At 34.8% G+C, this 26,045-nt stretch overlaps 1 protein-coding gene across 1 annotated transcript in view; it reads right to left on the bottom strand.

Moving 5' to 3' along the window:
* CFAP47 (cilia and flagella associated protein 47) overlaps positions 1–26,045 on the bottom strand; it is a 307,875-nt gene that overhangs the window by 9,645 nt on the left and 272,185 nt on the right. Inside the window, 6 exon segments of the mRNA XM_051614860.1 lie at positions 553–721; positions 9,168–9,329; positions 10,637–10,808; positions 19,708–19,869; positions 23,256–23,350; positions 23,976–24,129. Coding sequence (XP_051470820.1) covers positions 553–721; positions 9,168–9,329; positions 10,637–10,808; positions 19,708–19,869; positions 23,256–23,350; positions 23,976–24,129 — 914 coding nt within the window.

Raw genomic sequence — 26,045 nt, 5'->3', positions numbered from 1 at the left:
TGTCTCCAAATGTTTCCTGACCTTCAGACTTAGAGAAGCTACTTGGCTATAAATGATTTTATTTTGAAGCACTTTTAAAAAAAGTTATTCCTGGCTTCATATTCTGAAATTCTGCCTTCTACAGTTTAGTATCTAGCTTCTAGTGCCTTTGACCCTATGAGGCATAATACAAGTAAAATCAATAACCTAGGCATCACATATTCAATTACTTATATACTCTCCACCAGTTCTTAGCATGATTCTTTTGGTTATCTGTGAAAAGTCATTTTGTCATGTTATCTGTGGAGCTGGGGCAAACCTATCAAGATAAGAATCTGTCTCAGGTGATGATAGCAAAGGGATAACACAGAAATTAAAATACAGTTTTCCAGCTCATCACAAGTTAATATTCAACATTTAGTTTTATTCTTGTCCACAGTGAAGAGCAGTAAAATAATCATAAACAGTGCATGCATTTGTGTGCTTCAGTGCTGCTTTTTCTGGTATAGGATTTTTTTTGTTTTCCTTCCACTCCTGAAGGTGTATTTGTGTACTGCATTCAGGAAGGCTTACCTGAATTACAAGTGTTGCTGTGTGCTTCTTGCTGTACATCCTTGGCTTGAACCCTACCGTTATATGGGTTCCTACAGAGCCGGCTGGAAGAAGCTCTCCTGCTTGGGGCAGCACCAGGAACTCAGGATCGCTGCCCTCCAGGAAGTGCGCAGTGAATGGCTCTGGGTTCCTATGGAAAAGCACAGGAGGCTGTTGTGACTTTTATGGTATCTTGATACAATATATCTACAATCAAACAGCCTCTGGAGTGCATATAGAATATTGATAGTATTCTCACAGAATAAATATTCTGTAGTAATTATTTACATTTATTTATAAATATTTATACTCTTCATACCCAGGGATCTGCATACTGGTCTTCCCTTTCAGACATACAGACACGCTATTATAAATATTATAATAACTACAGAATAATGATAGGATTTGCCACCAGAAAGAAAAGTATCATGTGACCTGTAAAGACAATAGTCATAGGAGTAAATTCTATGTCTGAGTGAAAATCCACTTTTCCTGTTAAAAATCTCTCATTTTTTCAGTCTCTAACCAAAGTTGACAAGCCACCCATTTTTGAAGTTCTATGTCTAGAACTGAATTTGCAATCTGGTGGAGTGTTACTAGATTGGGAGGGAGTTCTGAAAGCCTTGAAATGAACATATGGAATAGAATAGAATCGTTTTCTATAATTGTTTTCATAACCCATAAAATAAACACTACAAGATGTTGCAATAGTAATAATTAGGTTCCTCTATTGACGTTATTATATGTCTCATCTCAAAGAATTTTTGTCACAGGTACTGCAGATCTTGTCTAATTGTTTAGTTGATGAAACCCTGTTGCGGCCAAAGAAAATTTCTTACTGCATGTAAAGACAGTAGCTGAGGACTACAAAACAATCTTAGGCCAATCTCAAACTGAAGCCTGTCTATCACAGGTCTTCAGGGGCTCCTTGTCATAAGTGTTCTCAGCAGGAAAAGAATATTTTATTTTATTTTATTTTTCCAGTCAGGCAATCTCTTTTTAGTCTTTTTATGTGTTGCTGAGGTCAATTCTATCACTATCTGGACAGAAAGAGAAAAAAAGAAATGGAAACTGGACATATAAAGGCACGGTCAAAAACTAGTCCACAACACTCTGCCACAATTTAGCAGGACAAGTATTATGCATGCTTGGAAGGAACACATTTTTAGTTGATAAAGCTTGAAGAATGCAAACCTAACAGCATCTCAAAGAAAAGCTGTTCAAATCTGTTTATTCATGGATTGCCACACCAGAAATAATACAACTTTACAAAGAAATGAGTCACAAATAAGTGAAGTTAAATATTTTATGACAATTTATATATCTTCAGAAATGTCCCACGTTTCCTGGGCAATTGCTATTCAGTGGGTGGTACACTGGGTGTATGTCATCTTGTTTATGAACAGCTTACCTTTGTAATACATTCTCACAGAAGTTTTTCTTAAATTCAAAACACCCTCATGAAAAAAGTTACACCGTAAGTTTGTAGAAACAAATAGTGCAAGTGCAGAAAACCGAAACCAAAAAGCTTCTGCCTCCTCAAAAGAACTGACTTTTAGCAGTGCCATCAGACTTGGGTATATTAGCAGAGTTAGCCTTGCTTTTCCCTCAGGTGGCAGCAAGGTGGACAAAACTACTGAATGTCTGAAAATATACTTCAAGCCTTGTGACATCAAACTTATGCTGACAACCACTTTTTGTGGAGCCTGAAGTTGTGCAGCTGAGTTTGTACCCCTGGGCCATAAGCATTAATCCCACTAAAGTCTGAGTTCCCATCTGTGTGCCATCTAAGCCTTGAGTTTTCACATCTGTATTTCCTGCAGAGACTGCTCAGCTGTGAATGCCTAGAGCATACCAGCTACACACAAAGGGCAGACAGGGTATGAAAAAGAAGTGATGCCTCTTTGAGTAGCACAGCAGAGAACTCATCAAAGATGCCTTAGTATTGAAACCCTGGTTCTGGAAACAGAGACCTGTGTCTTCACTTCCAACATCATTGTTATGTAGTCTACACATAGGAACATTTTAAGACAATACTTTATCTCCCCTGTTCAGTATCTTTTCTGGTAAGTAGTTAGGGATGATGTCTCCTAAGGCACTTTGTGTCTTTGTAAGATATACAAGCTTGTGACTTAGACTACAGATGCAATGACTAAAAGCTGAGGGAGATGGGACAGGCTGCATGCAGGGAAGACACAAAAAAATAAGGACTTTATTCCTGTAGAAATTGCATCTTAGCAGGGTGTGATGCAGCAGCAGCTTTTTTCAGAGACCATAAATTATTCCTCAGACCAGTCAGAAAACACACAGGAGAAGAAGCTACAGTTTCAGTTCTGACAAGGGGACCAGACAGTTTAAAATGAAATTGTCACAAAACTGACCAATAACTGTGCACACAATATATTTTTCCAGTGAATTGAAAAAAAAATCTTATTGCATCAACCTGGTTAGATTTTAATTTTCATGAAAAATGGGAAAAAAATAATTTTTAAAAAGATATAAAGAAAATCTGTATGGTTCTTGACAGCATTGGCACAAGGTTCTAGCTACAGCTATATTTTTTTCTATGTTAAGTTTTATATATATATATATATATATATATGAAAATACATGCCTACATGAACAAATATAGTCACACCTAGAACCTTCCCTTCCCCTTTCCCTTGCCCTTCCTTTTCTGCCCTTCTTCCCCTCCTTCTTCCCCTTCCCCAGAGATAAATTCCCAGAATAGCACCTGAATTTAAGGCATTGATCTTTTCAGTATGTGTATTAAAAATTAATAGTTATGTGGTTTAAAATTATTACAAATTACTTCTTCCTTTTTGATTGCTGCTACAGGTAAAACAGCTCTGAAGTAACTGTTTGGCTTGTCAGCTCTCAGCCATGAACTACAATGATGAGGCAGCCTATATTTTTTCAAGAAGGCTTTTGTTTAACTCAAGGCTGGCAGATACTAATGTACTCAATAAAGTTAAATGATGTGTAGAGTTTTGAAAACACGTACAGACCAAGCACAAATGAATTCGTAAATATAAGGGTGGAGGCCATATAAACTAGAGAAAGCAAATGTATCTTCCCACCCTAGTGTTCTGTAACTCCAGTCATAACGGTTTGATATTGCTATCAAGACAACATGAACACTGTCCTTACTAAAATAATGAACAAGAGTAAATATTAAGTTGAATTTAAATAATAATTGGACAATAAAATCATGGCAACCATGAAGAGTGGAAATTGAGGTAGTGCTTAATAGATTTTTATAATTACTCCTTCAATCTTGTTCTTAAATGGCAATTCTTAAATAGCAGACTGTGCTCATCAGTGTTCTCATGTTAGATAATTTTCAAATTAGTAAGCTAAAAAAGAGTAGCACTTTATGTATTCAATTAAAGAAAACATTAACATTTATATTCCCATAGAGATCTCACTGAAAAACTTATAAAATGCCTAGCAAATCTGTAAATCTAAGCCTTTACTAAATTATGGCTCAAAATAGCTTCAATGTTTACTCCTCTCTTCCTCAAACTACTGAAGCAGTAAAATATTCCTGTAGAAATTTATTCCTTTATAAAACTCAGCATTTTGAAAACTATATACATTGAAAAAAATGCATAGTGCTTTTAATCAGATATATGTTTTACTAATAAAAGAAGAATAACAAAGTATCTTAATCTGTAAGGTACATAACTGCTTAGACAAATAAGGGATATATTTTTAAAATACTGAAATGTTTTTTTCAAAAAAATAAGTTAATAATACCTAAACTAACTTCTTGTAATATGTAGTTAACATCTGTGGAATGACAAAAGAAATTTCATTTATTGTGTAGTGAAGTTCTTTAAACTTATTAACTGTATGAAGTTGTCAAATTCTATAAAATTATTGGTCACTTAGAGAATTTCTTGTCAACAAACAAAATGACAATGAAAAAAAGAGGAAATCCTCCTTATTTCTCAAAATTGGTTACATTTTGCAGCAAAACCAACTCTGGTTTAATTGACCACTTTAAATAATGAACTCTGGACATCAGAAAATATTTAACTCTGGTTATGACTCTATGACTGCTTCAGAATTGAAGGACTTAAAAAAAATATGAATACTGCATGACACATGACTGTCAGATCATGCTTTACCAAACAAAACATCACTTTTCTTTTGTACATGCTGTGAAACCCAAGCAGGACGTAGGGGTTTCGTCTACACGAAGTGTTGGTGTTTCTGTCTCATTCCAGTTCTACCATGGGATACTATGTTTTCAAATTCGTGCATTGACTTATTCTGCCTAAAGCTGTCCAGGTCCCATGGCTAAATAGAGCTTCTAGCTAAATGTGTGATATGTCAGGGACTGTATTATTAGGAAGGATGATCACAACGTTTTGGAAGCTTTGCTGCATGTGTATCATTGTCGGTATCTTCCACTAGTCTCCACTCAGACTAAAAAATGGAGCTCAGTCAGAATTTGCTCTTTGCAGCTGCCACTGTGGGGGAGATGCTATGATAAAATATTCTAATTACATCTTTAGACTACTGGTGTAGTTTTGCAGAACTGGTAATTAAGAGATTGATGTAGGAATCGAGGCCTGAAAAATGCACAGACACATGAGAGAGGGCGAGGAGAAGGTGCATGTGCTGAGAACTTAACAAATGCTTTTTCTTGCAGCATACCTAATTCTGGCTTAAGGTAATTCTAATGAAATACAGCAGTAATAGAACTATTTCTCAAAGGTGTAACTGTAAACATTTTTATTTTTTTCCTTATCGCAATTAGGTATGATACAGAAAAAAAAGAAAAGGTAAAAAGGTTGGTTGCTGTTTATCAGACAGCCTTAACATTTATTTTGTGTGATGAAGGAATGTTTTTAACTGAACATGTAGTCTATGCACTAGGAAATGTGCACAGAAGCCATAAGGAATACACCCACAGTGGTGTTCAAAATACAAAATGCAGATTAAGTCTGCACATGCAGTCATTTTAAAGCCTAATTTCCTCTTTCTTTTTATCACCCCAGTCCACTTATTTTTGTCCCATCTTTATTCTAACTCTGTTTCTATAATTGGGTGGAGCCTTGGATTTTGCAGATACCACTCTGTAGAGGCTATATTGGTATCGTATTGATACCATGCTGTTTGTGTTTGTCATCGAAGGCACTGGCTAAGTATGTTTGCCAGAAGCACTGTTTGAGTTCCTCTGAGAAGTCTCAAATGTATCAAATGTATGTATCAAATACCCTGTTTATGATAAACGCAGGATAGAATGAGAACTTGGAATGGAAAGATGGATAAAATGTTAACTGTATGTGGAAAATAATACAATCACTAACAGGTACATGGAAAGCTGGAATCGTATTCGTGAAAGGAGGCTCTGTGTATGAAAAACAGTAAGATTATTAGAACAAACAGGAGAGAATTATCCACCATCTTGACTAAACATTCAAAAGTAACGTACTTTACAAAAAATGCTCAGGTAAACATAATGTTCATAAGTATCTATCCACATATTTCATGTTAGCTACCAAAGCATTTGCACTGTAAAACAATTAAGAGAGATGGATATCAGTATTTTAATGTGAAGAAATAAATCCAACAATCAAAATACCTCTGTAACTGGAATATATAGTACTAAATATTCTCAAAAACATCGTTTCAGTATTAATACAATCATTCTGATGCAAAAAAATAACTGATTAAAATACATTAAGAAGGTATTTCAGTAACAGAAATATAGAAGGGACTAGTTTTCTTAAGCAAAGCATCCCTTTTGGAATTTTTAGACTCTGTTTCAATTACAGACAGCAACACAAAATAATAGACCAATAATTTGACCTCGATATAAAACAAGTTTCTATAATTTTCTTTCCAGAGATAAGATTTTATCTGTTCCTTTGGGTTAATACTGTTTTAATTCTGTAAACCATTGGCATTCAATAATGCATTTGGTATGAAAACAAACACTAATGTTAACACAAACACATTAGAGGCCTGTACCAAAGCCAATTACCTCATTGGAAATGTTGCCAATGATTTCAGCTGATGCTGAATTAAACCTACATCTAAGATAAAACCCAAAGAAGGTAATCTACGAAAAGCTAAAAATAGCATTTTTTTCTTATTTAAAAAGTAAATCTGCTTATTTTACTCTAACCAATCTTAATGCCATTACAGTAAACCATTTAACAATACATCCCTTTTGAATTTGCAAAGCTGAAAGTAAAGTACTGGACTACTCATACATCACAATTGTTCTAGGTGCAGACAGGTTTTAAAAATACAACAAAATTGCTTGGCTGCATTCTCAGTATCTTTCATTATTTAGTGAAGCAGATATTGGGCTGGTTGTCACTGGGGGTATGTGTGTGTGTCAATTTTAAATGCTTTCAAAGGGAGAATGCATTTCACATTTGCATGGACTCTCAGAGCTTTCATTAGTGCAGATCATTGTGAGCAGCTTAGCAACTGCCTCCCATTTCATCACTCATCATTCCTGAAGCAAGTACATCAAATGTAGGTATGGTAAATTAGGAAATCTTTAAATCAGTCTGGAATATTTTGTACACATGGAGGATTTTGCTAGGGAGGGGTAGAATTAAAGGAAGAAGCCCACATTTCAGCTGCAACAGCAGTAAAGACAAAGAAAGCTAAAGCCATTGACCTCATAGATTCATATTGGTCACCAAAGCTGCTCTGTGGATCACTGAATATCCTCATACAACTTGGTGCATAAGAGAATCCTAATATGTCCTTAATAAGATTCTGAGTCTTTCTGGGGGGATATGGTTCTCAAATGTTTTTTGTTGCATCCCTATGTACCCTGCATAAAGACGTACAGGTCTTCTGAGTGATGCTGTGCAAACACTCTGTCCTGTAAGTAGCAGAGGGAGAAAAAGACACAGCAGCAGAGTCCCTTTTTAGCAGGTTACTCAGAAACATATATTTGTTTGTCGCCCAGTTACTCTCAAAGCAGCATTGCCATAAGGTACTATCCAGCATAAGAAAGGGAGACAGAAATTACCTACATGCAGGGTGAAAAAACCTCCACCACTCTTTTAAGTAACAGAACAATTCTCTGTGTGATTGTCCTGCCAAATGTTTACTTAAGAAAAACTCCACAGGGCTGATAAATTTTTTCAGGGAAAGCCTATAGGGTGGCACTCCATACCCAAATTGAAAGTTTTAATCCATATTTAAATACTTCATGATTTTATTTTTAATCTAAGTCATTTCAGTTATTCAAACATTTAATTACATCTGTAATATATGGGTTTTCTGGTGTAATTGCTTTTGAACTGCAGATCCTGCTAAATGTTGGTTGGCCAACTGTTCTATAACAAAACCTCTGCCACTAAAAGCTCTTAAGCAAATAAAAAATAAGATAAAGCAATATAAAAGTTACAGAGCAGTTGGTACTATTTACAACACAGAGCTTATTCAGTACACCCAAGCATTATACTTTGTATTTGAAATGTGTGTGGGAAGGCCTTGTTATGTAAAATAAAGTCGGAATTCTTTTAAGGGAAAAAGGGAATCTGTCTTCCATCATGGCTCCTTCTTTATATAACTATAATCATTCAGGTTTGTAACACCTTTCTGGAGAACATTCAGTCTCTTCACTACTATCAAACACCTACCAGGAGATTACAGTACTGCCAGAGCAATTGCTTCACTTTTGTTCCCAAAACAACCCATTCTATTGAAGCTGTTAACTTGAACACTGTCATAGAAGCCTTTTTAAGAGTTCTCAGTAATTATCATCACTGGCAGCCATCTAAAAGCTGGATCAACTGTCCATCTTAGATGCACAGCTTTTGGAAATAAGCTCTTAAAAAAAAAAAATCAGTTGGAACCAAGGACACATCCTGCTGACAGTGCTACAAAAGCATGTATCTACAATGAAAGTTAGCTACCAATCAGCGTATCTGGAACACTTTCTGCATAAACAATAAAAAAGTCAATTTTAAAGAAAAAAGGGTATTTAAGCACTGTAAGCATCATTATCATTTCAGGTTCACTGTTTGCTATTCTAAAACTTTTCTATCAGTATTACACAGTTCATTCCATTACTTCCTGCTGTAGACACATGACATTATGGGTTTTCTAGAACATTATGAAACTCTGAGAAAATAATGAAAAGCATGTAAAATACATTAACAGAGATTTTTGCAAGATTTTTAAAAAGGAGAGTAACAAAATGCTGAAGAATTATATAATTATTTTCTCTAGTGAACGGGCAGAGCAGACTTCATAACGTGCTTCCAAAGTATTCCATAAAGACAAATTCTTAAAAAAAGGTACATTTAAAAATTTTTAAAGCACAATGGAAACAATTGTTTTTTAACTTGGTGTAAGTTTAAAGTTCTTTGAAAAACAATCTATTAGTAAAAACATTAAGGCTTAAAAAATTACTCTTTAGTTTTCTACAGTACAGCTTCAAAATCCCATTTTTACCTATACAATGCAGCACTTGAAATTAACGATGCATTACTGAAATAGCTGCAGCCCAGTTTTGTTTCTGCCACCCAAGTCTATCCAATCTGATGTGTTTATGTGTAAGTTCTAGCCTCAAAAAAACTGCACAAATACTTTATCCTAAGTATCTTTACCTTGTCTGGCTTGTAAGCTTAAAGCTAACTATAGATTCCTTATTGAGGCCAACTGCTTCAATGTTGATGACATCATCCACTTCTGGCTCCGTAGCGATGAACAGCATTGGAAACTTCCAAACACCTCCTGTAGTGCACTGTACTACAAGAGTTGCTTCATTCCTTAAAATTTCATATAAAAACACATGCAACAATATTACAAAACAAAATATCTTTAATTTTATGTGGCATAGTATGTATCAGTTGCACTTAGACTAGAGCGTAGACTAGATAGCACTTGGTATTTACAGCAAAGTATAAGAAAAGACATGAAAGCAAAAATATGGGCACAGCCAAGATATTTGGTTCTTCTGCTTACTCTCTGCCGAGTTGCATTTGTTTAACTCATTTGTTTTATTCATTATTCTTTGTTTACTATGGTGTTAGAGGAGAATTTGGTGAAGAAAATGCTAGCAGTTCATATTGGAATCAAATAGATCTGACAAAGGTCTGTGTACTTTAGAAAAATACCAGACTCACGTCTTCAGACCATCTAAGAAGAGAGTTGCCTCTGTAGAGTCTGAAGATAAATAACTGCAGCCATTGAGTCCTCTACATGAAGCCTGACGGATCTCAAGCACACATAGATAAAAACCCAAACCAAATTAATTTAAAAGGATGGAGTAGAAATAAATAGTTTTCTAAATTAACCTCCCCACTGACACAATGACACTGCATGGAGCAGGTAGGTAGTCTTGCCTGAAGGTTTGCTCCATGTTTATTTCAGTTCCCTCCTGCATCATAAAAACACTGTCTTTACGTGCAAGCCATGATATTTGGCAGTGACTGCTCCCTGATCTTCCTGGGAATGTTGAGCCTCTGAATTTACTGAGTGCCAGCATCTTACTGAAGATTCTTTCCTCCCTATGCACATTGGACTGCTTCAAAAGGAAGGCACAACATTGCTTTCCTGTCTCTTCAAAAGGATCTATCTCCCTTTTGCAGTTTCTTTCTAAAGAGGTGGGATGTACTAATGTAAACTAAAGCAAATCCACTATTTTTCACATCACATTTATAAAAAAGGATATGTTTCTATGGACTATTGTTACTGACTGAATCTGCATGCATGCTTGTCTAAGAAAAGTTGGTCGAGACTGACCATCTTGTCTGCACATTTTCTGTGAGTTTTGAGAAAAACTGTTTTTCTTTGGAAGTCTTTCAATACTCCAATGTTCAGAAGTAAACTGATGCAGACACAGACTAAGGCAGTAACTTAACAGAACCATCTAGAAGACATTAAAAAAACCCCAACACTGTCAGTTTTAAAACCAAAGATACTATGCTCTCACCTAGTGAGAAAATCTAAAATAATAGATCTCAGAGGTGAAAACAAATGGAATAAAATAATGGAGACAGGTGCTTACATAGCTAAGATTGACCACACAGAATTTTATCACATGCTCTGTTGGTAATAAGGAACAGGACCTTACCTCATTGGTTTGTTAGGTGCAAACACTGTATTAAAGGTAAGTGTTATGATTTCAGATTCTGTATCCCATTCGCTTTCAATCAGATGCATACCAACCAAAGCTCCAAGCTGAGATTTAATTTCATTTGATTGATACTGTAATTCATACAGAAATTCCACTGTTGTAGAGAAACCTAAATGACACAAGAGAAAGATCAGTCTGTGTGCACTCTAACCTCACATAATTGGCTTGGTAGTAGTTACAATTTTTTCATTTGTTACTAAAACCGACAAACAAGTAAAACTAGTAATTATCCAAAGCTAGCTACTTTCTCCTGACAGTATAGCAAAATATTTCTGTGTCATCTGACAGACTATATCATTTCCAGCAAAATGGAAGCTGGAGAACGTACTTGGGAGAAGTGAACAGTATTAGCAATATTGTTTTGGCTACCACTTTGTTTTATGGTGAGGTATTTCCAGTTCATCAGTCAAATGAAAATTGCAAGAATGTAATGTTATTTCTGAGTTTTGCCATTGGGACAATCTCAAAAAAAGAGTCATTAAGGACATTAGTACCATAGATAGCTGCAAGCCTGAGAAACAGTCTACAGAAAGATAGTGAAGATGTCATTAGCAGCCTCTTCTGTTATCGTTCATAGCAGCTATGAAAAGGTCAAGTAGTAATGACATGAGAATAAACAGCTGAGCCTCTTAAATCAAATGTCTCCTCCAGCTGTAATAAAGAAAACTGCAATATTCAGTATACAGTAGCAATTTGTGCACAAAAGGGAATGTTTCTATGAGGAAAATAATCTCAAACTGCTAATCTATTTTAAAATTTTACACATTTTATGGATGAAGTCTTTTAACTCAACCACTAAATCCTCCAGGAGGTTTCATTTTATTATGACCTCGTATCTCAGGGCATATTTTGAATTTACACAGCTTAGTACAGTTTGTTGTGCAGAACTTCTATGTATGCATCCATGTAAATGCTGGATATAAGGTGCCAGTCAGGTGCCTTCCAACTCGGAATTCTAAAATACAGATTATTTTTATATAAAGTCCAAGAACTAATGCACTATGAGACATTTGAACACAACCTGACTTTGTTTTGCCAATCTGTAACACTAGCCAGTTTCACTGAGTATAGAGATGCCTTCCCATACTTTCTGAAATGCAGATTCCTTCTTCCTTCTCAACTTTCATTCAGCATTTGTTGCCAATGTTTTTGTAATGCACAGATTAACCCTTTAAAAGGTAGCAGTTTATATTGAAATATTTCTGACTCTTTAAAGTGCTTCCTTCACACAGGTGTCTGTATAATTTATGCTAGATTAAAGGGTTACACAGCTGAAACCAAAATATTATTGCTAATATACAGGATTATTGCTCATAGTAGACTCACACCGAGTATTGAATATACAGGTTTTTCATGTATTAATCTATTCTTTATAAATGTACTTTATTACAATAAATGTAGTTTTGTTATAATGAAATGGATAATGAATTACTTTTTCCTACAGTTTCTAAAATTCCTGGGATCATCCTACATTGTTCCATGCCTTGTTGTTTCTCTGTAAAATACAATGCAAAGCATTCAGATTCCAAGCCAACCCAAGGCTTACAGCAGTCACATTAGGCAAATGCCAAAACATGAAGATTCAGACATAAAAAATAACTTATTATGGGAGAGAAAAGATGACATAATTTGGAGCATTCCACAGTGAGAAAATTGCAACTGTTGAGCAGATGTTTTTTTCAGCAGTTATAGCACACAATGCTGCTTGGGAACAGTGTATTTTCTAGTTCAGATGCTAGGGAGACAAGGCTGTGAATTGCACGCTGCTTTTAGTATCCAAACACATTCGGGTTTAGTTTGACAAATGTATATAGTACCTTATAGTTAGAAACAATTAAATATTTGCATTTTTTTGGCTCCAGGCAGTTTTGTAATGTGTTCAAGGCTTATATCAAGTATTTAGTTAAAAAAAATAAAACTAATATTATATCACCTACGTAAAAACAATGCATTTATGAGTGCCAATATTTGAAAGCTTCCTTATTCTGCTCCCTTAGCTGTTTCTGATCTACACTGCTAATTTACTTAAGGACTGTTCAAAAAAGAAAAATGTAATGAGATTTTCATTGCAGCTGCCCTGAAGACTACTACATTATCATACTCTGGGAAGCCTCTGTGAATACGTTAATATTTTATTCTAGACGATTCCAAAATACACATGCTGCCTAAACTAACTGGCAGAAGCAAAAATAAAAACAAATAATAAATTGTGAATAATTACTAGAAATTTGTCCAAATTTTCAAATGTTGAGAACTCTCTTGACTCTTAGAATTTCCAATTTCAATTAAAATGGTGAAATAAAAAAAACACTGGAGAAAGAATTAACATTTTTTTAACGTAACACCAAATATATTATCACAGAAAAATAGAATCACATAATCACAGAATCATCATGGTTGGAAAGAACCTCTGAGATCACTGAGTCCAACCACCAACACAAAAAACCTCAACAAACACAAACAACCACATGCTCCACCAAAAACCCCCCACAAAAAACCCCACAACCTCAGTCACTAGAGCATGCCCTGAAGTGCCACATCTACACATTTCTTGAATACCCCCAGGGATGGTGACTCCACAGCCTTCCTGGGCAGGCTGTTCCATTGCTTGACTACTCTTTCTATACAGAAATTCTTCCTACTGTCCAATCTGAAAGTCCCCTGCTGCAACTTCAGGCCATTATAGCATACTATTCAAATATACCTTGAGCCTCTAGCCCAGCTCTCTGTATGTTTTCATTCACTTATTTTCTTTTTAAAAAATCACCACTTTAAGACAGGGAAAATTCTTATTTTATCTAATGCAAATTGGAAAACACACATGCAGATATAAAGTACACCAAGATTAATCCACCTCTGTTCTGTAAATAGAGAACAGCAGGGAGAGTTTGGAACACATCTGACTCCACATAGAGATATTCATTAAACCAAACACTGGGAAGACAGAAGCATGCTATTTACATATAGCTTGTTACATCTGAGGAATAGCAATTCCAATTATATAAAATAAAAGCATTTTCTGAAGAATATAATGCATTATTTAAATACAAAAAGTAGAGAACCTGTGTTTGAAGAAATTATTCCAAGAAATTTTTTTCTAAATCATAGACACTTCTTGTTTTGAAAGTGTCTATGTCTAAGGTCAGTCTTCAAGTGTTTTCTTTTGTGTAAATGAAGACTTCCAAAAGGTAGTATGTATTTAGGCAACACTTGCATATGCAGAATTACCGAAGCAGCTACGTTTAAAAACCAATAAGGTTTCTGAGCAATACAGTTCTATGACATAACTGTCATCTATTTTCAAGTGTTAGTAAGGATACTTCTTAATAAGCACTAGTATTAAAGTGTTGAAGATTTGTTTTGATTTTTTAAAAAAGCCTCTAAGAAGATGAAAGGAACTAGACCACTTTTTATTATTTATTTTCTGAATTGTGAGAATGATAAGGTGGAAAGTCAAAGGCTTCTTCACTCTGAGCATATAAATTGAGCAAATGTGAATTTTTGTGACTTTTAGGATTTACTGTTAAGCTAATTTATAGTTTTCATACAACTAAAAATTAAAAGATTAGTCCAACAGTGTCACAAAATAAGAACCTCAGGAATTTTAATTACTTTTTAGTGGAAAAAAACCCTGTAAGCTTCAAAAGAGTTAATTACAAAGCCATTGATGGGCCTAATGTCTACAGAAGGTATTGTGAAAGGCCCATTGGATATATCTGACCTGAAATAGTTTCACACTATCATTAGAGAAGCCTTTGTACTTCCCTCCCATTTTTGAAAAGCAAGTGTTTGACTTCATTGAAGACCAACTCATTATACAATGTGTTTTCTAATGATAAAAACTGAACGGACACTGGCTTGTGAGGCTGCAGTTTCCTGTGGATGCTTAAATGAGATATAGCTACCTGAGCCCCTGCGAATAGTGCTTAACTTGCAGTGGACTTGTTGACGTAAAAACAGCAACAGGGAGGAACTTTCTAAGGGACTCTCCTTACATTCACACCATCTCTCATTTCCAGTGACACAAGTGGAAATTAAAGCTGTGGTGGAAAGATGTTCAGACTGCAAAAATGCTTGTCCTCATTAGAGAGGCTTTTCCTTGAATAGATGCAGTAAAATAGAGATGCAAGTGAATTCACTCAATTGGCCTTCCTCACCTCCCATTCAGCAGGCTGCAATCTTACTTGCAGTTATTTAATAAAGGAGGTAAACACAACCAAAGAAAATAAGCACAGAATGAAAGCCCAGTCATTCATCAACTTCATGTTTTTCAAAAGCTAGATAAATTATTTTACTTCGTGCTGAATGAAAACATATTGCACTCTCTCACTGATTTTTTTTCCACTGGGTCTGTTAATTCTTTAAGGCTAAGAATCTATTGTGGCCCTGACACCTAATAAAGATTTCTTCCACTCATGATCTGGCAGTCTCCATAGTGATAAAATAGAAACTACAGGACCAGACCTTAACTACTCAGTTCTACCAGACAGCTGGCATCTAATGTTGAACTTCCAAATCCTGTGAAATATCTTCCTTCATAATCCCATTCAGCTCTCATCTGACATTTGTCCTTTTCCTACTTTTCCACTGTCCTCCAGGTGTTTTCACACATACTGCTGGAACTCAGGTAGGCAATGGGGAATGAACATTAGGTATGCAGTTCTGCCTTACCAGCAAAAGCAGCAGCAGACAGAATACATTACTGTACAGTAGATTAAAGCATTTTAATACAGTTTTCAAGTAAATATTCAAGTGAATAACAAAAGTAAATTATATAAGAGTAATAAAGTAAAAAAAAAAAAATAAAAAAAGGAAGCCTAGTGGTCAAGAGCGTCCTAACATTTAAGTAGACAGTATCGTCTGGGCAGTAAGAAATTAATCTCATCTGAGAAGTAAGTATTTCTTTCTCACTGTAAAATGTAATAACTCCAGGATAACAGCAGCAGAACAAATTGCACAAGAACCTGAAGAGACTTGCTTGTAGTTAAACATGCTTTTCACTATATCTATTTACACAGGTACGACAGTGCTGTATATAGAACATTATAAGTATCAGCGAAGATAACATCATATACTTCATTAAACACCAGACATCAATTTACCTTAAATACAAAGAAACAAATGGATAATAAAGTGATTTCCTTTTGCTGATAGTATACTCATTGATCCTCAATGCAATTCAAGGAAATCTTCAGTGTAGCTCTGTGTATAATCTTTATATCTCCTCCGTGCAATTTTTTCCATGAAAGCTTTTCATCCATATCTCCAAGACTACAAAATTCTACTTGAAGTCTCATATTTTTTTTACCGTGCATCCCACTGCCTATTCCCCTAGCAACAAACTTCAACATTTTTCTGTAAATTCTCCTTTACATTTGATTTTTCCGCTTGGTATTTTTTTTCTTTCAAAATACTTCTTTAAAATAGCTTTCTATTGTTAAAGATGATTTTGACTGTAAAGAAAGCAGTAGAAAGCACTTCCCCTCGCCCCCCACCCTTTTTTTTTTTTTTATAATGCCTTTCATCAAAACACTTCATCATTTAGCAAATAAAATTGAAGTTTGTGAATCCATATATATGAAATACATGGTGTGTCCCTAGCATCTGATGTTCTGCATACATTTCTGCATTCTTCCTTGCAGATAGTTTCCATATATTCTCTCTCTGAAATCTTTTTGGACTAATTCCTTTTTTATTATGTCTATCCATACACTCAGTACTTTTTATTTTGAAATTACTTGGCATAGTGAATTCAAACAAAAAACTCAGGAAAAGCAAAAGGATTCTTATCAGCCCAAATTACCTCTCACATTATCCTGCTTTGATCAGCTACTCTAATTTGTATACTAATCTATAAATCAAGGCTTTAAGGAAACAAATTAAAATGCATTTAAAAAAAAAAATTGTATTCCCTTTTCAACAGTCTTCTTTACTTACCAGTGTCTTAATTTACCTATGAATTCCAGCAAATAAAGATCACATCTGCACCCCACATTTTTGTGGGGATGTGGCATGGAAATGCGTGTATATTGTAAAGCTTTGGGTGTTTTTTTTGAGAACATGTGAGAACGTTATATGCTAGCTGTTGTGACTTGCAATATTTCGATTGATTCATGGTCATCACAGGAAATGGGGACCTAGAGACCAGGTTTAATTTCTGTTCTGTTGATTGTATTGTTTTCTGTTTGTTTAACTGTTGCATTGTTAGAAGTTTTAATGACAAAGATGTCAACCTAGGTTATTCTATTTCCCAGTATTCCAGTGTAAATCACTAGGCAAATAAGAAGATAGTCTGGCTGTGTACTCCACATTCTCTCAATACAGTCCATTTCAGTTGCACAGAAATATGTGAATTTCAGACAAACAGCGATAACATAATTTGTGAATACTTGATGGGTTTTTTTAAGAAGATGCTGGAAAAATAAATGATTGGATTTCACAGTGAATATTTAAAGTAAATTTTTAAAAGCTGTTTTTCTAGAATAAAAAAATATAAATCTTCACATTTGTTTGGATGAATCTTGGGTCTTAAATTTTCTTTATTGAAAATAATGTCTCCAGAGTCATATGTAAGAAAACAGATGAAAAAATACATAGAGGGTAAATACACATATTTAATATAACTACAATTATTTTTAAGAAGAGTCATAATATAGTTGCTATGTCTAAACCATTAAGCTTTAATTATCTGATCTCTGGAACTCTGCTGACTTCTGAATAACAAGCTGTGTCGTTTTAGCTAGACATTATTTTGATTATCACCTCTTTCTTCAGATATTATAATAACTTTCTGCTTCAAATGATATCTTCTGGATTGAATGAGACTGAATTATTTAAACATAAAAGGCATGCTTGAAGATTTTTCACCAAGAACTTATACTTGTCCAAATAATGTAAATACTGAAGCACAGTATTAGCTGTTTAAATCTGACCTGGCAGTAACTATCATCATTTATCTTTGGCTATAAAACTGGCTTACTACACATCACACATACACTCTGATGAATCACTCTTTCAGAAGAGAAAAAATGAAACACAGCTTGCCAAGCTGTTATCTCAGAGGCTGATGCTTTTATTTACATTATTACTGGTAGACTGCTGAATGCTGAGATAGTACCATTAAAGTTGATTCCTAACAGGCATCAAGTTCACCTAGCACTAATGACATTATAATGTCACAGAAAACCATGAAAAGTACCAGAGTTATAAATGACCTTACTGCCTATGTTGTAAAGCATTTAATTGCCAGACTTCTTACTTGAAAAGATGCAATGTCCCAAATCAATGTCTTGCGGTATGTGCAGAAGTCAGTGTAATAAACATGAAACATTATTGCTAGGAATAAAACAAGCACTACATGTCATAAAACTGCAAGTCTTGCAAAATGCTGCCTCAACTTGCTCAACGCATGTTCTTGTCAATTCAGATGCCACCAGGTTGGATGGAAATAGCTCAAATATGTTTAAGGTATGTGACAAGTCAATAAAGAGCTAAGCCTGCTACTCTATAGTACCAAAAAACCCAACAACCCAGGTAACACGTATTTTGATACACAGCTGTTCTCCCAAGGCTGAATAAAGTTATATAATGTTTTTTACAGTTCTCCAAAGAGGCAAGATTGGACGTGGAGAACTTCACATCTTTTTATTTTACTGAATTGATCACTATCACTGTAACATGGGAATATAAGATAACAGTATGCTCAGACAAGGTTAGCATTGTCCCACAATATGACCAAATATATAAGGTTTAACTAAGTAATTTCAAATATTTACTGATCAGTATGTATATGCTGTGCAAGCTCTTGTTACCAGTTCAGCTTCAGATCTGCTCCTGCTTTAGAACCACTCAAAAATAAAATATGTTTAAGATCCAGACAGTGATTGCCAATGTGAGACTAAATTGGAGAGTGTGCAGGACAGGGCATGTTTGCATGAAAGCCATCCTTCTAGAAAGCATGCAATGTATCTCAATTTACATTTTACAGCTTTTCAGTTTTTCACAGTTCTTTGGTAGAAGAGTTTCTGTAACACAAAATTCCTGCAAAGCCCCTATTGGGCCAGATTCTCAATGGCATAAATGAGACACAAAAGCAGTTTGCCTACCTCTCAAACTGATTGCCTAATGGATTGCAACCATAGCAACTCTTATAGACTCATCTTTTACCACCACACAATGCATTACACTCTTGACAAAGCTGGAGTGTAGGTGAAATCCCTTCCCCTCATTTACAGCTATTTTAAACACACATTAGGTTATCTCATGTAATGTGCAAAAATTTTTAAATAACATTTTTCTTAAAAAGTAGGAGTACTTTGAACCCCAAAAGAAATGTAGATTAAGTCTCAACTCTGCAACAGTTGATGAAGGTAAAATGCAACAATGCATAATTTGTAGTAGTGAGTATGACTGTTAACACACATCTACTAACAGAAATACCAGGCATGGAGCCATAAAAAGTATCCTTTTCTTACTACTTCTGTTTCAGAGAGCTATAACACGAAAAGCTGATTTGTCTCTGAAGAAATTGATTTTCAGTATGTCCTCGTGCTGATTAACAGTTAGTGAAAGCTATATTTTTACAAAGCTTTATTGCCTCTTTCAGACAAGGCCTCCTTCTTCAATTCATTTTGCTGCAGCTACTGGCCTTCTGGTGGGAATGCATCTTACAAATAAGGACAACCTGCAGATAAATATTTCCTTGCAATGCTTACACAGAATTTTTTTTGCTAACTTTAGACTTTGTGGAGGCTGATGTCTTTTAAAGGAGAGGTGGCATGTGTGCAAGTCTCACATCTAAGAGAGGTAAAAAAAGTTCAGGTTCAAAGGGCCCACAATGGGAGACATACTCTTATACACATGTCCCGTATTTGCAACAGGGTAGAAAAATGGACTGAGAGAAGGATCTGCATAACCTTCATCTGTTGTCACAGTAGAGCTACATTTGGTGAAACACATTATTTGCAATGTTCCTAAAATAGTATAATATCCAAGTAATTTATTCTTACCGTCAGTGACTTGAAATACTTCTTGGATGTTGGCTGACTTTTTTCTGTTGACCACGGCAGGATTTCCTGTGGCAGACATAGCATTTGCACCAGGAACTACACCATTCATCTGCATTTCGACTCTTCTTTCTACTCGCTGCCTGGCTCGACATCGTACCACCACTACAGAAAAGCAAGAACTCACTATTTGTAAAGAGTCAGCACCTTGATTTTAACAAAATAATTAAACATAGAAGTTAAATGCGCTTAGTAAGCATCAGGACCAAGCAAGTACCAAAACAACTAAAAGCTTTTTCCCATTCTACAGTTTTTATTGTTCTGTGTGAAGTAGTAGAAAATATTGCTCAGCAAAGGAAAATCTGTTCCTACAGTTAGCTCACAACAGCACTTGCAAATTTCTTCTTCTGTAATCATGAATATGTCTTCATTTTAGTTTATTTGCAAAGATAAATTATGGTATAGTTTGACACAGGCCAATGAGAAAGGAAGACTTAAAGAAAAACAAAGAAAACAAAGAATTAAAAAGTTAAGCCACAGCTTATGAAGTTACTGTTTGATTTCTTAATTTAACAATACTGTTGTTCAAACTTCAGCTTTCACAGAACTATTCCAGAATAAAAAGCATTCAGCACAGGTTTGTCTTTTAAGCATGACAAAGCTTTTTTCAATTCAGTAAGTGAATTTAATTTACTGCTTCTAAAATATGTCTTTTTTTCATTACAAAGTAGTTGGGTTTTAGCTTATACATTACATTTTACAAAGCTTAATTCAACAGTTAGTGTTTATGGTTCTTTCAATAATTACTGGTGTAGAACAAGGAGAAAATTACAGGCACCGACCAAAAGAAAAAGACAGTTTCCCAAAACAAAAGACTTACTTTTCTGGAGTTAAGGAAATAAACATGGAAAAGAAGAGTTGGTTACATGCATTTCAGTTTTGAGGGCTAAATATGATTTTAATTATACCTAATTAGGCTTTAAACGTTAACTCTGTGAACTTAACATCCAGATTTAATGATAAATAATTTAGAACCATATCTCTTTAGGTAATTACATAAAGTGTTTAAAAGAAGAGCCATGAAAGCCTTGCTTCTATACCATGTTTATTTAGCTTCAACTTTCAGTTCTGAAGCTTGATTGACTATCATTTTTTTGGAAAACAGATAAAGGCACATCAAGTAATTCCCTTTCTAAAAAAATGGCAATGATTTGTATTCCTTGGTCTTCTCCTACATAATGGTGTTAAAGAGATTTCTATAGATCTGTTCTAAGTATTTCCAAGAGGAAGAGTTGCTGCAATAGTTAAAAACACATTTTCTTTTTAAGATGTGTGGTCTTGCATATAAGAATAAATTATATTGTCTGTATTACACCACCTTACGAAGTGTTTCAGATTACTGTGTGCACATGGTGTGTCTGCACCATTTGCTATTCTGCAGCTCATCTTACTACCGGAAATGATACTACATTTTCTTTTCCCTAAATGGCTAAGTAATATTTATGGATAAAAACAAATCCCTGTGGGATTTGACTGGGCAAGTCCCTGAGCAACCTGATCTAATTAGACATGTCTTTGAGCAGGAGGCTGCATTAGATGATCTCCAGTGGTCCCTTCCAATCTAAGTTATTGTATGCTGCTTTGATTTTACAAGAATCAAAAACAATATCCTGGATGATTCTCTGGTGGTAATAACTTTAATAAGATATTCAAGTTGCAATATTCTTAACACATACTACATAGGTTGTGACCACTGATCATTTTAATTGGTCTCATGAGACACCAAGCCAAGTGACTTCTGGAAGTTTAAGTATACTAAGATGCAAGTAAGAATGACACAAAAGATTAACTGCCTAATAGACTATCAAAGCAGCTTTGGCTTTTGACATAACAGCTTGAAGCCTCCAGGGAATTTTAATAAATGTCTGCATCAAAATAAATTCCAATATCATTTGTATCATGATTTAAAAAAAATATTTAAAACCAAAGTAGGTTTATTTTAAGTTACTTGGTTTGGATTCATATCTTACATCAGGGATTTTTAAAAAGTCCATTTATAACTGAAAACCCTAGGCTTTCAGAATCAAGTCAGGAATGGAATCTGTTTCATAAATAACCTTACAAACAGGTATTTTAGTTTTATAGGTAATTTTTCAATGGAAAATGTAGTACTTCCTTAGAGAAAAAAAAAATAAAAATAGCCCAACATAACATGGTGCTGGCCAAAAGGATATATGTATTCAAAATCAATGTTTGTAATGCTCCTTGTGTGCATTACAAACACCTACTGAACATAAGCTAGCGGGTAACACAGCTAAAAATATTTTACAGTTTAGCCTTCTGTTTTAAAGAATCATTTTGGAATTTAAAATTACGTAAGATTTTACATTACTCAAGTTTCTGATCATACACAGAAGTAATGTAACTTAAGCAATTTACAAATGCTAACAGTTTTAATTTGTAACTTCGATACTTAATGAAAACAACAGCCTAATAAAAAGGAGATTTATCTCAAAGTCTGCCACGGAAGTACATAACAGCTTTAAATAACACAACAAACATTCACATTAGTATACATTGTATTAATGCTAATGAGACTTGTTAAAATCATCATTTTGGGTAACAGTTGATTGCATTATAATATTCTGCTTTGTTCCTTAAGGTATCAAAGTGGACATTAAGGAGATGAAAGCTCTAATTAATACCACATCATTGGTATTTGCAAGTAAAGGATCCTTAAGCAAATTAAATAATGTCAGGAAAAATACCTATTTCTGTAGTTTTTGCAGACGTTATTCCTGTGCCTTCGTCAATTTAGTGCAGAAAGGTACTATATTTACTCATTAAAAGACTAGATGAAAAGACAAGTTGGTGTAAGAGTCCCTCACCTACATCTTGAGCTGTAGTTTCATCAAGTTTATGTATTTAAAAAGCTGTTCACAAATTCTGTTTCACAATTCCGGGATAATACTACACTTTAAGAAAATAGGTGCATCAAATCTATAAACACTTACTATCCCTAAACCAAGCAACAACAAAAACCCTATGAATGCCAGTCACCTTTTAATGCAAGTGTACTTCTCAGGAGTAAGTGGAAAACCTACTGCTATTCACACTACTCTATATTCTGATTTTGATTAAGGAGTGGAAGGCCAAGAGAAACAGTGGACATCTACTCCAATATTTTGTACCCTGTAAACTCTCCACAAGGGTGTTTTGGGGACACAGAGAATGTTACACTTGTGTCAGTTTCTTAATTTACCTTTAGTTCTTTAATTCAGCATTAACTAGGACACTGAACAACACAAGCCTTTACAGCACCTCCTGGCTCCTTTGATCCACAATGACAACAAAATAATAGATACAGATTTGCTTTGCAGGCTGGCAAAAGAGATCTTATTTTTAATATGAGATCTTATATTTTTTTTTCTTTTTTTTAAAGATGGAACAAAGTACTACTGCAAATTCTTGGGATCAAGCAGATGAGAACACAAATTAGTATTTAATTTTCTTAAATTTATTGTTTGAGGGTTTTTTCAGTCATTACCTACCTGGAACTAATTTCTGCTGTGGTGCTTCAGGTGTTCCATGAACTGGATAGATCCATAGTATTCCCTGAATTCCCCCGTTCTCTGCTACAGTAACACTGCTTGGAAAATAGAGTGAAGAGTATCATTGTGATAGATTAAAAATTGTTTTTCCAAAGTAATCTTCAGAGTTGTTGGTGATGTGGGACTCCATTTTATTTTAAGGCTAAACATATATAAGAAAAATATTAAACAAAATCCAACCAAATCAGAACAGCAGTCATTTACATCCACCTAGTTTGGTGTGTTCAGACACTATTCGCCAGGATATGGGAACATTTGGCCTGATCTGCTCTCTCTTACTTCATCTCTACAGTGAAAAAAGTTTATGCAGCTCATGTATTACATGAACATAACCACAGGAGAATCATTATTAGCCCAAATATACTGAACAATTTGAGGCATCTAAAGAGCTTTCATTTGCTCAATATCTGTAACTGCACTGGCAGCTGTACTTTACATTTTCTTTTTTCAAACTGAGAAAACACAGGTATGGAAACAGATGAGTCCTACCCAAAATCTGCATATTTTGCAAGATATATTAAAAGCTTATGTTGGATACCTCTTGCCCTCAGAATTAGACACCTGATTGCCCTTGGGAGCTACACACAAATATCCAAAGGTAAAAATGATGATAGGACTGAGTGTTCTCAACAATTTTTTCTTCTCCTATTAGATAATTACCTCTTTAGGTCTTTCACATCAGAATCCTCATATGGCCAGTTTTCACCATTTTCCCTCGTTATATTAATTACCACCACAGCCTCATACATTTTCATTGTCTCTGGGGTGAATAATACTGGGATGTCCAGTTTTTGTTTCGGCACTAATTGGATTCCTGTAAGATAGAACAGATCATTATGATGTTTGGAATTTTTGGGAATTATTTGTATCATTATACTCATATATTTGCTTTTTTAATATACACTATTTAGCATTTTAACATACCCTACTGTTCTCCCTGTGATAATAAATTCCATTTTATCTGGCTCTTACTACAGCTAAATCTCATCTTACAGTAGCATTTGTGACCTGGCTTCATGTAAAAAGGTCCCTTTTGAGTCTATGTCCTGAAAAGATGAGATCATAGGAAGTGTTATCTGAGACTTCTACTTACCAATGAAATTTGAAACGAGACCCAGGGAGACTCTGAAGGCTCAAAACAAAACCAGCATGATTAAGTGAATGTCTCACATATAATATTCAAAGATCATGTGTTATATAGATAAGTCAATCAATTTATTTTCCAGGGCCTAAGTAATGTTTTTCAAGCATTCGTGGGTTGCAGTAATGCTGCATTAAAAAGATTAATCCAAAAGCAATTGTTCAAGACATAATTGAAACATTTGAAAGAATTTACATTATTATTATACAAGCCCTACCTTTTCTGTACGATTTTTCATCTGATTGATTTTGCCATTAAAAAAAACCCAAAACAACTTATGTTGTTTGTAAAGAAGGTGGCCCAGTACACTGCATTTTTAAGAGCGTTTTTTCAATGACTTGCCAGTCTGCTGTGTGCCAGAACATCTACCTTAGTGTGTGCACCAGCTATTTCAAAAATAAAGTTATAGAAAAATCAAAGAAAGTAGAAGTAAATCATACAGTCTTTTCACTATCAAGCCCCTTGCTTTGAAAAGAATTCTTGAAATTTTGTGGAACTGTCATCTTGGGGCTAGGGTTTCAGCTTAGAAAAACTTCTCAATTATGAGTAACTACTTCTACATCAAGCTTTGAATCCAGTTTGGTGATAATTTTTAATGCCTGCTACAATGCATACATGCTAATACAGGTCTATGAGTACCATTCCCTGAGAATAACTGAACCTGTTTAAGGTAACATGCATGGGAAAAGCAGCCCTCTCCCTGTGATAGTTTCTGCTGATAACCACAGGCTGCTATGTGCTCAAAAAATGACAACAATGAAACTTTATCTTGTGCTCCAAATGTTCACCTTCCTACAGCCTATGTAGCTTAAGGGTGAAGACCTCAACAGTGAGAGCTGTAGCAAAGTGGGTAATGAGAAAATTGTACTGCAGTCTTGGGAAGGAAAAAATATAAAAAAGAGGTGGATGCATGGTAGTTTGGAAATGAAAGTGGACATGTAGGGAGATAGAGTAAAATGATGACAGACAGAAATGGCCAAAAGCAAAAAAGATCAACTAAGTTACAGTAATATGGGAGAGAAGAGTTTGAAAGACAGCTCTCCAAAACACAGAACAAATGTCAGGATTCCTCATCTGCACCAATCCTTTGCTAGCATTTAATTCTAAAATCTACTGGACGTCACAACTTCTATTATTTCCTCACAATCTGTTGTTCCTGTAATTTATTCCTTCAACGCAAAGAGAAACCTTGAATAAAAATAACCAAACTAGTAGGGTAGATTAACAGCATATTTAAGTTAACAAATTGCCCTGTCCAGACTAATTGCCTTTATGAAGAATTGTACACCACTGGATTCAATATGGTCTGTAGCTGTAAAGGTTTTAGCTAGAAACATTCTTAAAGTAAAATAAACTAAACAAATCAAGATTGGAAAGTCAGTCTTAACTTAGGAAGATTGGTATTTTTTAGAGACAAACCACTTTGTCTGCAGGTTTTTTACCTCTTTCAGTAACAAGGCCTCAAGACCTCAAATATAGACCGCCGCGGCAAACTATTACGGATTCTACGAACAGTAGGGAATTGTTACCTAAATATATCTGGATTTCTGTATGTAAGAGGTTTATCATATAGTAGTTATGGAAATTAA

This window comes from Apus apus, chromosome 1, assembly GCF_020740795.1.
Source record: "Apus apus isolate bApuApu2 chromosome 1, bApuApu2.pri.cur, whole genome shotgun sequence".
NCBI lineage: Eukaryota > Metazoa > Chordata > Aves > Apodiformes > Apodidae > Apus > Apus apus.
This window is presented reverse-complemented; position numbering and strand designations above follow the sequence as displayed.